This window comes from Ctenocephalides felis, unplaced genomic scaffold (genome assembly GCF_003426905.1).
Source record: "Ctenocephalides felis isolate EL2017-DRISC unplaced genomic scaffold, ASM342690v1 CF-g0.4_SCAFFOLD_01492, whole genome shotgun sequence".
In the NCBI taxonomy this organism is placed as follows: domain Eukaryota; kingdom Metazoa; phylum Arthropoda; class Insecta; order Siphonaptera; family Pulicidae; genus Ctenocephalides; species Ctenocephalides felis.
In genome coordinates this window covers 35,446,437-35,461,868 of record NW_020537646.1, presented here as the reverse complement: position 1 = coordinate 35,461,868, position 15,432 = coordinate 35,446,437, and the positions used below count along the sequence as shown (strand labels likewise).

The following is a 15,432-nucleotide window of genomic DNA, read 5'->3' as shown; positions in this document are numbered from 1 at the left end:
TACCAGTTGTGATATTTTTTAATAATGTGTGATTTATTTTCATTAATTTATTCATATCGCAACTGGTTTTTGTATTTTATCTTCACTTGTTCTACATGAATCAACTCCTGACGCAAATGGATAAAAAAATTTAGAACGTATAATTATAATTAAGCAGAGTGATGATAAATTGATCTGGATTCTACGATAAGCTTTTGTATAAATTTACACATCTGTTATGTAAATATGCATAATTTCAATTTATTAATATTTTTTGCGTCCTTTAGATATGTTACCAGATCGCATGAACATTATTTATTTATTTATTTATTCATTTTTTATGCTTGTTACAGTGAGGATGATGTTTCTAGTAAACTTGAATTTGCGCAGATTTATTGGGTTTAATATGATTTTCTTCGAACAATATTTTAATTAGGTACGATGTCTCTATATTTGCTGTGATTGCATATTCTACATTTTTTATCACAAATGATCTATACAAAAATATTATTTTTTTATTTGATTAGCATTTTGAAAAATAACAAAATAAAATTGGCATGAGTGTCATCAGGCTTAGTAAAAATACAATTTCACGTCCTATGAAATTAATTTAAATATTCTTACTTTTATGTCTTATACTATTACACTTTTTGTTAACAAATATTGATATTAAAGCAATATATAGATCAATCATTTTTTTGACATTTTTTGTGTTATTCAAGTTTACTAGAATAATCAACAATTTTATGTCTAACTTCTAGATTGCTATTTTTTAGCTTGTGACTAAACCTACAGAGACGGATAAAAAGTCAAAATGAAAAATACAGATATTTATGTAATTTGAAAATTTTGAAATAATCCATACGTAAAGATGCTTCGTAATAGACCATACTTGTTACGATGTTTCTTTTTAGTTTATAATAATAATTATTTAAATAAAACTAATTCGCTTATCTATTTATAATTATTTTTATGTTTTTAAATTTACATCATCAATATGTGTGTCCACCTTTAATTATTTTGATACTGCTGTAAATTGCAGAAAATTTTTCGAAGACATTGCTGATGAAAAGTAAAAGCACTTTTGGTGCACCCTGTATATAGAAACATTGTAATAACTTATTAAATCCACATTTGCAGTTTAATGTCAATGCAGCTTTTTGTTAATATGCAAATACTGAAATGCTATGGCATAAGAAGCATTTTTGATTACTGTAATAAATAGTTTTAAAAAATGCAAAATCTAAAGATTAAAAGCAATATAATTCATACATGAAAATAGCTCCATAATCAATCATCATAAATATTATTATTTATATAAACATTGATGGTCTAACTTTCCTTTAGTTAATATAATCAAAAAACCATATGATTTTTTATTAACATTTTTTTTTTATGTTTTTCTGTTTCTATTATTTATGTTTTTTTTTCAAATTAATTAACGCTTATAAAACTGGGGTAAAATTATAAATCTAAAAAATCTAAAATGTAACCTTGCGTAAATTGATTTTGTATGCAAATATTACTTCCTTAAATTCATCAATTTTTGTGACAATTCGGCACTATATAGATAACTATTCAATATTAATGTGTGAATTTCAATGGTTCCTGTCCAACAACGTGAAATGTTAATTATATTAACATTTTACGGTTGTAATTTTTGTATTCATAACGCATTCGTATTAAATCTAATGAATATTGATGAGCTAATGATTTATATTCTGTCCTATTAATTAATAACTGATATTTATATGAAAAACAATCTTTTGAATATAGGATTCAAACGGGTATGACACTTTATTTTGTAAAATATTAATATTGATTTAATTTTTTTTTCAGGGCGCCTTATGGTGATAATGTTAGGAATTTTGACATTAGCAATGGGAATTCTGTTATCAAGTATTCCTTGGATAGACTATATAATTTTAAAGGTAACTATAATAATATTAAATATATTTAGCAAACAAAATCAAATTTTGCATGTTTAATAAAATTTTGTTATGGTCATAAACCTATTCAATATTAAATGAACAGTTTAATAAAATGTAAAGAATTTCTATGGAAATATGTTTCCATGGAAACTGTCTATAAAATAATAATTTAATTATTTAATATGCATATATACCGGGAAAATTTCACACAAACCTCGAAACAACATTTTTATATTCATGCAAATCTTTAACTACCAAATTAAAAGATCTTTATTTATTTGCAATCAAATTTCAAAATTTACATTGATTTTTTCTGATTTGATAATTTTGATAAATAATAATCTGAATAAAAGTCTCTGTCTAGTCTTGGACAAAGTAATATAAATTTACTAAAAAAACTACATACTATTAATAAAATATTAATGAACTTTCAATTAAACTACTTGGCTATATTTGGCATTTGCATTAAAATTATCTAATTTTATTAATAAATGTATTGTCTATGTAGCTAAAGCATTTCTTGCTTGAAATATACATTCTCGAAAACTATATAGTTTAAATGTGTGTCCAAAATATGAAATTAGGTTTCGTAAGGAAACTTACAATTTTATTTAATCAATAAAATTACGTACAGTAGAACTCCAATTATCCGAACTCCAATCATCCGAATCGCCGATTATCCGAATCACTTTCAGAAAAAAAATTGTCCAAAAAAAGTCTAAGTGCGCTATTATTCTTCCACCAGCAAAGCCAGTGTAGGCACATTGTTTGTTTTGATTTGACGGAGATGTTTAAAAAAAATGATTTTCATTTCTAAACTTGTACATAAGTACATTTTATTTATATTTAAAACATGTGAAAATATCATGTTTCTTTCATTTAATTCAATAAAAAAAAATAGTGCAATATCAAAATGTAACTTTTTTTCTCTCCAATGGCAATTTAAAAAAAAACTCCGAATATTTGATTATCCGAATCGGTCCCGGTTCCCATTAATTCGGATAATTGGAGTTCTACTGTATTTATATTTCAATAAATATTTCTAGTATATTAAACTCGTAATTTGTGAAGATAAAATCTTTGGAGTTAGGTTATTATTTTAAAATGTTGTTAAAATTAATATTTTTATTATATCTTATACTTTACAATAATACTCATTTTAATATAATATATGCTTTGATAATAATGTTGTGCAAAACGCAAATAAATTTTGTTGTATAGCACCAAGCTTCGGTTATGTTATATTTCACTTTTAGCTTTATATTTAAATGTAAATGAAATATTAACTAATTAAAATAATAATCACTTACTACGATTGAATTATTATTTAAAATGATTGCTTTATAATTGTCGGTTGACAACCGAAATTGTCTGTTGTTCTGAAATTGTTAACAACAATAACATAACCGATCATATGCAAAGTTCTTGAACTCTGAGGGACAAAGGTGCATTCTTTACATCACACCTGTAGCAACATAATTTCCTTATTTGGTTTTTATCATTTATTACTTGTCAAATAAATTTGACTCAAATCATCAAATAAAATTGATTTCATCCGCGATATTTGTAACCTTGCAAATATTCATCGCGGCCTTGGCTTTGTACAATGATAACGTACATTATAATTATTTATAATAATGCCCGGAATGGAGTAACAAAAGGTTAAGAATCGCAAACTCGGCATATATCTTTCTTCCGCTTTTGTACTGTAATAGAATGATTACTTATTAATAAAAAGAACGTTCTGTTCCAATAGTTATTGAAAATTTCCAAGTGATCATGTATTACTTAAATAGATAAAAGACTAGATTCAAAATGCAAAAAACTGAAGAATATTCAAAGAATAATGCTAGTATGTACGTCTTTCCGAATTGTAGTCAAAATTCTGATTAATCATTGCGTAAGCAATATAAGGCTTACAGGCTTAAATTTTGCTTTAGATTCTAATATATGTACGTTATATAAAATTTATAACGTATAACTGAATTTTTGTTGAGGTATAGCTGAATTTTGCTTCTGATGTCGTACCTGTACCTGCAAATTTCCTTACTCGTAATAGTTTAATGAAAAGCGTTTTATAGTTCATCTTATACATACCTCAAGCACTACGCGGAATTAATGTACTACATATTATTCATAGAAGTAAAAAAAAAGTTAGACATTGTAAATATCATACGTCACAATAGCCAGACGTCGCATTTTCTGCAAAATAATAAATCTATTCATGGAAAATTATTCAATACCACAATTATTTGGCAAGTTTATTATTTTTTGCAATATAAAAAAAATCTTTTATATTGATGATCGGCAGATGATATGCACGTGTAATTTTTTTTACTTGTTTTTGTACAAATTCTTAATATATAATAAATGACTAAATAATGACTCAAATAATGAACAATGATATAAAATAATAATTGCATACTGTTAATAAAAATTGATGTATTTAGTGTAATTCCAATTCCAATTTTGATAAATCATTCATGCAAATAAAAAAATATATTAATAATATAATGAAATATAAGATATCATTTATCAGAATTTGATACAATAGATACATGTATGTAATATAAAACGTTAGAAATATTTTTTGGTAAAATGAAATGTTAAATATATGCTAAATCCAAAACCACTTATCGCGTTCGTACCATAATTCTTTTTTTTATAATCTCTTTAAAGTCAAATATAAAAATTTGCAGTTTTTCATCAGTATAAGAAATTCAGGAAGAATAAATATTGTATTTTCGGTAAAAGAACAATATCACCTTTGTTATTTTCAACCAATATAATTGCCTCAATAATTTATATAATATATAGTAGTCTATAATTTTTATAATCGCGTACCCTATATTACTTGCTTTTTAGCAACTACAGTTTATAAATTACATTTTTCTTACTAATAATTTAGAAAACAATATTACTTTAATTAAAATATTAGGTGGATTAATTTATAAAATCTTGTTCATATGGCAAGGTTCAATCTAAGATCATGAACTTGTTAAATATTTCATATCCAATGCCAAACAAATAAATTTTTGACACATGAAACAAATTTCTAAATCATTTTTTCAATAAGTATAAATATTCTTTTGTATTTAAATTATTTAGTAAAGTAAAGTAAAATACGACATGCATAAGTTTAAAAAAAGTAATGTATATGCAATTTGGACGTATTATAAGAATTAATGAAGAATTTTATACATAAAATGTACTAAATTATTTGATAAATATCGGATGCTTCTAATACATGCCATATATGGGTCATTCTTTTACAAACCGGACACTTTTTAACCTTGACAATTTAGAATTGTCTGAAAATTTGTTTACAGATACTATTCATAAAATCATTTGACACGTATTTCAGGATTTTGCTGAAAAAAAATTTTTGACGTAAATATTTACGATTGAAATATGGATTTTTTGCTCAATTTCTATGAACATCATCTGCGGTAAATTAATTATCTCCAGATGTGCTGATCCGATCAGTATTGTTTTTTTTTATTACACTCATATTGAAGTGAACTTTGTAATGATTGAAAAATTTTTTTTTGTTTTTGCAATTTTCTTAACAATAACAACCCTTAAATATTTACAAAGGTTTTACTCGGCCTTTACCCGAATTAAATCGATCCAAAAAAAAAACATATATTTTCTTTTTTTCTCTGCAACAAAATTCTTTTTACAATTTGTTGGAGGTTTTGTTACATCGAAAGATATTAAATATTTTCAAGCGCGAGCCGCGCTTTTCACGTCGTGGACCTCAAAGACTTGTACTCATTTGTCACTTTCGAATGACAATCTTATTGTTTTTCGGTTGAAAAATATTTTATAATTTCGCTTCTGGCGAAAAATGAACATATAGTCGAAAAAAAACATTAGGGGAGAGCCGAGCTTAAAAGTTCGTGGGTAAAAAGATCCACTGCCAATATCTCAAAAACAAGTAAAGTTAGAAATTTTTTAACAACAATATTTGAATGTAGAGGAATATTTAAGTTGACTTCAACCCTTTCTGATATAATCTCTATTAAAGCTTACATGTGGGTGGGGTAAACAGAGTCAACCACACCTTCATACTGGCCTAGGTGTAAATAATAAGGAAATAGTAAATAAAAAATTAAATTGAGTTAGAAAGAAGCTACTTTACAATAGATATATTGATATATATAATTATATATAAATTAATAGTTAATTAACTCTGCTGATAAATATTTCTGACAAAGCATCAGATCAAAGGTATATCTGGTATTTTCTTTATAAAAATATACGAATGAAATTTTTATGTTACATTGGCTATAAAATTTAGCTATTATTACGTAAAATTCTATTAAAATTAAAAATAAGTCGATCGAATTTAAAAAAAGTGGCTGAAAAACATTTTTTTATTATTAGAAAAATCTAACTGAACAATCCATCTACATTCAAATATTGTTGTTAAAAAAATTCTAACTTTACTTGTTTTTGAGAATTTTGGCAGTGGATCTTTTTACCCACGAACTTTTAAGCTCCGCTCTCCCCTAATGTTTTTTTTCGACTATATGTTCATTTTTCGCCAGAAGCGAAATTATAAAATATTTTTCAACCGAAAAACAATAAGATTGTCATTCGAAAGTGACAAATGAGTACAAGTCTTTGAGGTCCACGACGTGAAAAGCGCGGCTCGCGCTTGAAAATATTTAATATCTTTCGATGTAACAAAACCTCCAACAAATTGTAAAAAGAATTTTGTTGCAGAGAAAATAAGAAAATATATGTTTTTTTTTTGAATCGATTCAATTCGGGTAAAGGCCGAGTAAAACCTTTGTAAATATTTAAGGGTTGTTATTGTTAAGAAAATTGCAAAAACAAAAAAAAATTTTTCAATCATTACAAAGTTCACTTCAATATGATGTAATAAAAAAAAATAATACTGATCGGATCAGCACATCCGGAGATAATTAATTTACCGCAGATGATGTTCATAGAAATTGAGCAAAAAATCCATATTTCAATCGTAAATATTTACGTCAAAAATTTTTTTTCAGCAAAATCCTGAAATACGTGTCAAATGATTTTATGAATAGTATCTGTAAACAAATTTTCAGACAATTCTAAAATGTCAAGGTTAAAAAGTGTCCGGTTTGTAAAAGAATGACCCATATATTAAATTTTAATATGTATGCTGGGTATTAAATTTATTCGCTTTTATTTTATTATACGTTTTGATTTGTATGAACCGGTGAATTAGTTATAATCCTTACTACTTTTATAAGGAAATTCATTGGTAATTATCTATCTATCTATAAATAAAATTAGATTCATAATTGCAAACTATCTATTGTAGCGTGAATCATAGTTATTGTAAAATCATGTTTTTCATAAAAATATTATATATCATTCTCTCCTTAAATATAAATCAAGCTTTGTCTATTGATGGTAGGTAATTCTAACGATGATCAAATTGCCAAACTTCTAATTTGCAATCACATCGAAAGTGAGAAATCCTAATAATTCTTTTGGATTCAGAAAGCGTAAAGCCCGACTCTAATCCAACTTACGAAAATCTTTTATAGTGTTAACAATAACTACATGCATTGTTTTATTTGTTCATAACCTAGATCAGGAATTTGCAACACCAAAACCGAAACATGCATTAATAATTCGATCGCAATCAGTTCAATGTTAAATTCTCTGCCATAAATTGACTCAATTACAATAATATTAAATCAGTTCATCAACTGAAATTGTAATACAAGTAATTAAACATGAAATGTATTATAGGAAAATATGAAATGAAATTTTTTAACATCTCAATGAAAAGAAATATTATATTATATGTATTTGAATTTAGATTTATTTGTTTATATAGCAGTTATTAGACATTCATCATAGATTGTTTGACTATAATCATCTGATACCTCAACCTCAACTAAATTCAATTACTATATTGAAAAACATATGTGAGCCTTTAAGAAGGATTAATCTAAAAGCAGTTTTTGTTTTAAATTCTAATACGTTTTATTCGACCTTTGTAGAAACTCTAAATTTGAGCATGAACTATAGTTGATACCTTTTCTATTCTCATAGTTTGAAGAAAAGTTTTTCTGTGAGATGTTTTGCTTTTCAGAGAGCAACCCAACGGTTGACTTCTTTATTTTTAATAGATTTTTGTTATTAGAATTGTTCCAATACCGATCATATATCATTTTATAATTTTACTTGGAAACACAATATATATTATTAATTAACTTAATATATATTAACAAGAATTGGGAGTTGCTTTGGTTATTTCTGTTAGAAAGTGTAGGAAAGTATTCGTAATAGATTTGAAAAAAAAAATTTTTATTCTCAATGACATTAGGGTAGGGCGGGAAACAAACAATTATTTGATTAAGTTGAGTAAAACAATTATTGTAGAAATGTGCGTTTTTTGTTATTTTTTAAAATTTGTAATATGATCCTTTAGGCAGGCTAAATCTGAACGACCTTAAGGCAAACAGATTCAGTGTGTTAACACATATAATACTTATTATAATTTTAAAAGTATTTTACAAAATGATAGCTACATTATTGAACCAATGAAAAATATAAATTTTATATGTGCATTTTTTTACAGAGAACACTGTAAATCACATTGGTTATACCATTATTATGGTATAATACTAATCAGCAGATTTGGAATAACTTTTTATTTAATTTATATCTTGTAAAATTTCTTTAATTAACTTTATTTATATTATTATTTGCTATTTCTTACTTTTTACTTCTTTAAGGATTAGTCGGTTCTTTTTAGTCCATCCCATGTGTAAGCTTTTAAAGGGGTTATATAAAAAAAACATTTGAATCTAACTTAAATTTATACATTAAATTTATACACGTTAATAAATATCCAAGAGCAATCTTCTTCTTTATCTTATCTTATTATCTAAAATAAATTTTAATGAATAGAATAGATAAATTATAAAACATATTTTACCAATAAAGTTTTTTATTTGCTAATGAATTGTCTTGTTGAATGTCTTGCAATTTTTGGTACGGTCAGTTAGTTTCAAATTGCATATAACGCAATTTTAAAGAAGGTGGTCCAACTATTACTTATATTACAATATTGCTTGAATAAAATGAAAAGAGCATCTCAAGTGTTTCCACATACATAAATCTTTCTACTCGATAATTAATGTTTGCCAAGTTTAATCTTAATGAAACTGCATTAAAAAGCAATTTACAATGAAGTTTATTTGTTACTGTTAAAAAATAATAATGGTCCAGCTAATTGCAAAAGTTTCGCAAATGCTATCGATTATGTAATTCAATGCCAAGTGCTAAATATTTTAACTTTTGGAAATATAGCCAGAAGCGAGTAGTCCCCATATGATGAAGGTCATAAATCATAATTATAATAATTTGCATGAAAAAATCTGTCAAACAAAAATGCTACATATGATTTATTTAACATTATCGCGTTGATCAATTATGATATTTGAAATGAAAATGATGAGTTTTATTGTGTCAAAAGCTCACTCACATTTCATTTATTTTTGTAGTTGATAAGTTTTAACAGTAATAAAAGTAATAAATTCTTAAGATGATAAATTCAATTTGTTGTGTTTGGAGGAAAATAGCGCTTTTTTAATTTATAATCTGTATAATATTATGCGCATAAAATTAATCATAAACTACAAATTTCCATTTCCATTTGTATTTCAAAACTTAAACTTAAAAAAATGAATGTATGTGTGTGTATGTGTGTATGACAAAATGAAGAACTGATTACATTTTTGAAATAGCGGGTCCAGTGGTTTCGGAAATTCAATGAAAAATGGATGCACATCAAAGAATCAGATATTAATAAGTACTTTTTTTGTATTTCTATGGGTTCCGTACCTATGTTTATCCGTTAGACTTCGACGCGCTTCGATGTTTTATCTCTACTACAGATTGCTTTAAAAAAATTCAGAATTTTCAAAATAGAAAAAAAACAATTTTTTCAAAGAAGCTAATTTTTTACAAGTGTCAAAATTCTCAAAAATCTAATTATTTCAAGGATCTCAAACAATTTTAAAGTTTTTTTTAAATTAATTTTTGTTACGGGAAATTCCAGCGATTTGCCTTAAGGCATGATTCCATGCACCACTAGTTTTTCATCTATTTTGTCCGAAGTATCGAAACATAACTGTAGGTTTTTGAACTTAGAATGGTAATTATAAATTTTAAGACTCTGCAGAATGGTAATTATAAATTTCAAGACTCTACAGAACAGATTATAGATTTTATACAGTAATTATAGATTTTTAGCATATAAATTGATAAAACAATTACAAAATGTGATTATCGGAAAGCGATTTGTACCGACTACAAATAACGAATCTCCAATTGCTGAAAGCCTTCCTCTAAATGGGATGTTCGTTAAATGCCACATTCATTTAAATGGCAGACGTATTACTTATAAGATATGAAAATAATCATAATGCTGCGAAATAATAATATTTCAAGTTATCATCAGTGCAGTCATTGATAAATCAACTCGTGCGGAACACATTTGCATGTCATGGGGCTAATTACTAGAAGTTTCAAAGTCGATCATTTCATATTTTGATTGATATATGATTGATTAGTAAGCAAATTTAATAAAAAAATTATGATTAGTCTAATGAATTTTATTAAAATAAATATAGATATTGCAAATAAGTTTAATCACTGCAATATATCTTTTGTTAGATTGAAATAATAAGACAATTCAAATAAATTACATATACATAAATAGCAATATTTTGTTATTAGTAATTATGTGCATTTTATAACAAGTTGTAAAAATAATATCGAAGGAAATGCTCTTTTTCGCATACGATATTTATACATGGTGTCTCAGAACTCATCGACAATCCGAAACGGGGTGAATGTATCGATCATAACTATCATGAAAAAAGTTAAGAAAATGAATTATTTTATGTTGCTTAAAAATTATAAGTATAAAATAAAACCAGTATATAAAATTTTAACCAAAAGCATTTGGTTAAAGCTAGAATTATTCTTCAGTGTTTGTGGTTAATTGTTATTAATTTTGTTCATTTGAACTCTGGATTCGTAACCGTAAATAACATTTCTGGGACCACAGTCAAAACTAATGACACGTCTGCTCGAAGGTTTCAAAAATTAAGAGCTTTTGTTAAACTATGTATGGTAGAGCAGGGTACAAAGGCCCAATTTGACGTTGAGCAATTATATTGTGAAAACCAAACCGATTATATCACAATAATTTACACATATCAAACAAACAACTATCTGACTATGATCAGTAAAACTCCCAGCTAATTCATCATTGTAGATATATCTTTCTTTTGCTGTTTTTCAAAAATTTGTCACCTGGTTCTTTCTTTCCCATAGGCTGGGCAAAAAGGCACGGCCATCGGTTAAACAAATGCATTGCCTTATTTTTAATCGCTACATTATTTAACCTATGTGTAATACAAATTTCATGGGTACATTTTTTGCAAAGATCACACTGTATACAACCTTGATCTAGTATTTCCAAAGGAATAAGCATCAACATAGTTAGAATAAGCATTTATTTAACTTATCTAGTGTAAAAATGCTTTTGTTACCCCAATTTACTCTTTCAAAAAAACCAACAACTAGAGAAAAAACTTTTGTTATGAATATTTAAACTCCTGATAACGACATAGTAAAAATCTAGGTGATGGCTGATCATACATCTTTTTCCCTCTACTTTCAAATATTGTTGTTAAAAATTTCCAACTTTACTAGTTTTTGAGATATTGGCGCTGAACCTTTTTACCCGCGGAACTTTATGCCCCGCTTTACACTACTTAATTTTTTTTTAATTAAATTTAAATTGGCCTGCTTTGAAAAGCTCTTCTTTAGAAAATGTACTAAAATGGCATATTTTTTAAAAAGTTGGCGCATTTAATCAGGATTGTAAAATAGTGAAATAGTTAATAGTTTCATAATGAAAAAATCGAGTAAAAAATAAAAATCTTTAGTTAGATCATTTACTATAATAGAAAATATCTAATATTATATCAAATATTAGGTATAAGAATTTTTTTTATTGTTTAAGGGTACTTATTATAATATTTTACTCAGAATACTATACATACTATAGTAAGTGTTACTTACACTTTATACTAAGGATTACAATACTAGAATTAATTAAATTGTTTTGTTCTCATATTTTTGTATCTATTTTTTTAAAGAATGCACATACATAAGTATTAATAATCTCTATGTATGTATTTAGTATTTATTACTATTTTATTTCAGTCAATATTTTTACTATCTTACAATAGTATTGCTTTCATGAATATTTTTTATAACAATTATTCCATTCCAATAGTAACAAATATGTATGTATACGGAATATACAATACAATTTTTTACTGAAAAATGTTCATATTATTTATATTTCACAAAAACTACAAATTACCAAAAACATTATTAGACCATCGTAATTAGTTCAAAACAATATTTTCGATTTCTATTATTAATGACACAATACTCATATTACGCTTCATAATGACACAATTCGCATGTAGCAACTAAAATAAAGTAGTACATAGGTTTTTCTATCGATACAAATAGTAACTTTAAACTACTTTTTTACAAAATTTCAACACATCTTTGATATTTTGCAACATGTGAATGTATCGAGAAGGTCGATCATAAATCATACTAGGTACATTTATGACAGAAGTTCTCTCTTCTCGTATCAGCAGATTGCTTTTTTTTACTCTTGTTCGATTATAGCAAATTATACCTAAGGCTATAAAATTTATATCTATAAATATGAAATTTACACTTCTCAGCGATATGAATTACCAACATATGTATATAAGTATTTAATAAATATCTTCAAACTTAAAGTTATATTTATTAGCAAATATTGTTATAACTATAAACAAAGACATAGTAAAGCCAGAACATCACGATTTTTAGTTGGTAGTGCCAAAAAAGTTGAAATAAGTTAGAAACTTTATAAAACAATTATCGTTGCTAAATAGTAGCTTTTAATTAATATTTTATGTAAATCACTATTTTGTATTCATTGTCTTAATTTCTATAGCATAATGTCTTAGTGTCTTTTTAAGACTGGCAACTTCAATTTAAGAATTTATAGACATGTCTCAAATGATTTATGAAACTAACTAAAAATTTTGCATTTTTGGTTAAACCCGAACTCATAGTTAATTATAGAAATAAGAAGATGCACATAAATTACACAAGATATGTGACTTTTTATTTGAATTTGTAATTTGAGTTTTTTTATCAATGAAATTGCGGAAGAATCTTCTAATCATCTTAGTAATTAACATTTTTTATCTAATCGATTCAAAGAAATTGCTAATGAAGTATAATTGTGTAATTAAATGGCCAATACATTGAATTGAAATTAATAAAAAATACTAGAGGCACTTGAATAAAATACTGGCAATACGTTTCGACACTTGATATAAGTCATCAATTAACTATATTCATACAAAACTATGAATAAATATAGTAACAACAGAATGATATAAATTCAATAAAAATAATGTATAAAAATTATATTATTATATAGTTATAGGGCAGGGTAGGGCACAAGGGTTCAATTTGATTATGAGTTATTATATTGTGAAAACCAAACCAATTAAATTATAACAAATAACATGTATCAAACAAACAACTATCTGACTATGCTCAGTAAAACGCCCAACTACATCAACATTGTAGAAATGTGTTTTTCAAAAATTAGTAACCTGGTCCCTTTTACCCCATAGGCGGAGCAAACTGGGATGGTCAGGGGACAAACAGATCACATGTCTTACTTTTAAGTTTTTAAAATATTTTACGAAATAATAGCTACGTTATTCAACCAATGCAAAATATAAATTTCATGAGCACATTTTGTTCAGAGATAACACTGTAAATAACCTTGATCTGGTATTTATTCAGAAATATTGAAATTGGAATAACTATTTATTTAACTTGACTTTTGTGAAATTGCTTTTGATAACTTAATTTACTAAATTCACTATATTTTACTTAAGATGCAGTTGATCCCTTTGTATCCCAGATGTGAGCTTTTATAGAAGTTTTATAAATAAAGTGTGAAATTTAACTTAAAAAAACAATACATCTCATGAAACAATTGAATAACGTATATCTAACAGTTATATTCAAGTCTCGTAAACTAAACAACAGTACTCACAACCAAAAAACCTAAGAACAAAATAAAATACTTTTGTTGTATATTTTCAAACATAGCTGTTTATCTCCCGACAGCGACGTCGTAAGAATCAAGGTGATGGCAGGCTATACATCTTTTTCCCTCTACTTTCAAATATTGTCAATAAATAATTCTTGACTTCCCTTGCTTTTGAGATATTGGTGGTGGACTTTTGAGCCCCGCTCTATCTTAGCAAATTAACTTAATAGCAAAATTTTACAATAAAAAAATCTAACTTTATATGATTTTGATAACTCTATATGCTAGCAAAAATTACCCCTGTAAAAAATTCTTTTTTACCCCTGTAAAAAATTGCTATTAAAACTTCTGTAAAAAATGCGATAATTTGGTGCTCATATGTTATGAACTTATTTTAGTTCTTAATTTTTTGCACTATATAATTGCTCCAGAATCCTACATTAAGTAAAAAATCAATGCTTAAAATCCTATTAAATTGAAATCTTTCAAATTTATAATTAATATTATTTGTAAATAAAAGCGATAGTGAATTTCATAACCATCCCAACCAAATTCGTAACCAAAATATGAAATAATATCGATGATTATTATATTCGTGCCGCTGTTCAATTAAAACTTATAACATCGCGGATACATCAAGACTTTTTTTTAGTTTCATATTATAAATTTACTAAATCCATTACCTTTGTACACTTAGAAAGTTGGCATTTGCAATAAAACAGTTTTTATCAAACAATTAAATCAAAGTTAGCGCGCCCAAAAATTTCTATCGCAACGATTACAGAACAATAAAAACCGGGCGGAGAAATTTCAATGTTTTTTTTGCAAACTTTGCAATAAAATATGGTTTTCAAAATAAATTTTAATTTATGATAGCGAAAACCTTATTTATGATTTTTGTGTTTGCATTTATTTAGTTACTCAAACGAAGGAATTATTTCTTACATTTTATATTAATGTTAATGAGAATAGCAAGGTTGATTATGAATGGTAATAATTTAAAAATAAATATGTAAACGTAAGTTTATAAAAACAGATAAGAAAAAGCACAAACTGTTGAAGCGGCAAGGAAAATATAGCTTATGTTATATAGAGTACATTTTTTGCAATGAATGAAATACATAATTGTTAAATATCAACAATCACTTATTTTTTAGATGTACTTGGTATATATAGTATAAAAATATCGTTTATGTATAGTAGTAATAGTAATTAATAAAGTACTAATGCAGTTACTAGATAGATACATATAAATTCTTATAGATAAATTTCCTAAATAGATATATATATTTAAAATATTTACAAATAGTTTCATGTGTTGTGTGAAATTAAAAATAAACAATA

At 25.8% G+C, this 15,432-nt stretch overlaps 1 protein-coding gene across 1 annotated transcript in view; it reads left to right on the top strand.

The window, feature by feature from the left end:
- Positions 1–15,432, top strand: part of LOC113370372 (scavenger receptor class B member 1-like) — a 62,784-nt gene that overhangs the window by 24,917 nt on the left and 22,435 nt on the right. Inside the window, exon 2 of the mRNA XM_026611038.1 lies at positions 1,819–1,910. Coding sequence (XP_026466823.1) covers positions 1,819–1,910 — 92 coding nt within the window. The remainder of the gene's footprint in view (positions 1–1,818; positions 1,911–15,432) is intronic.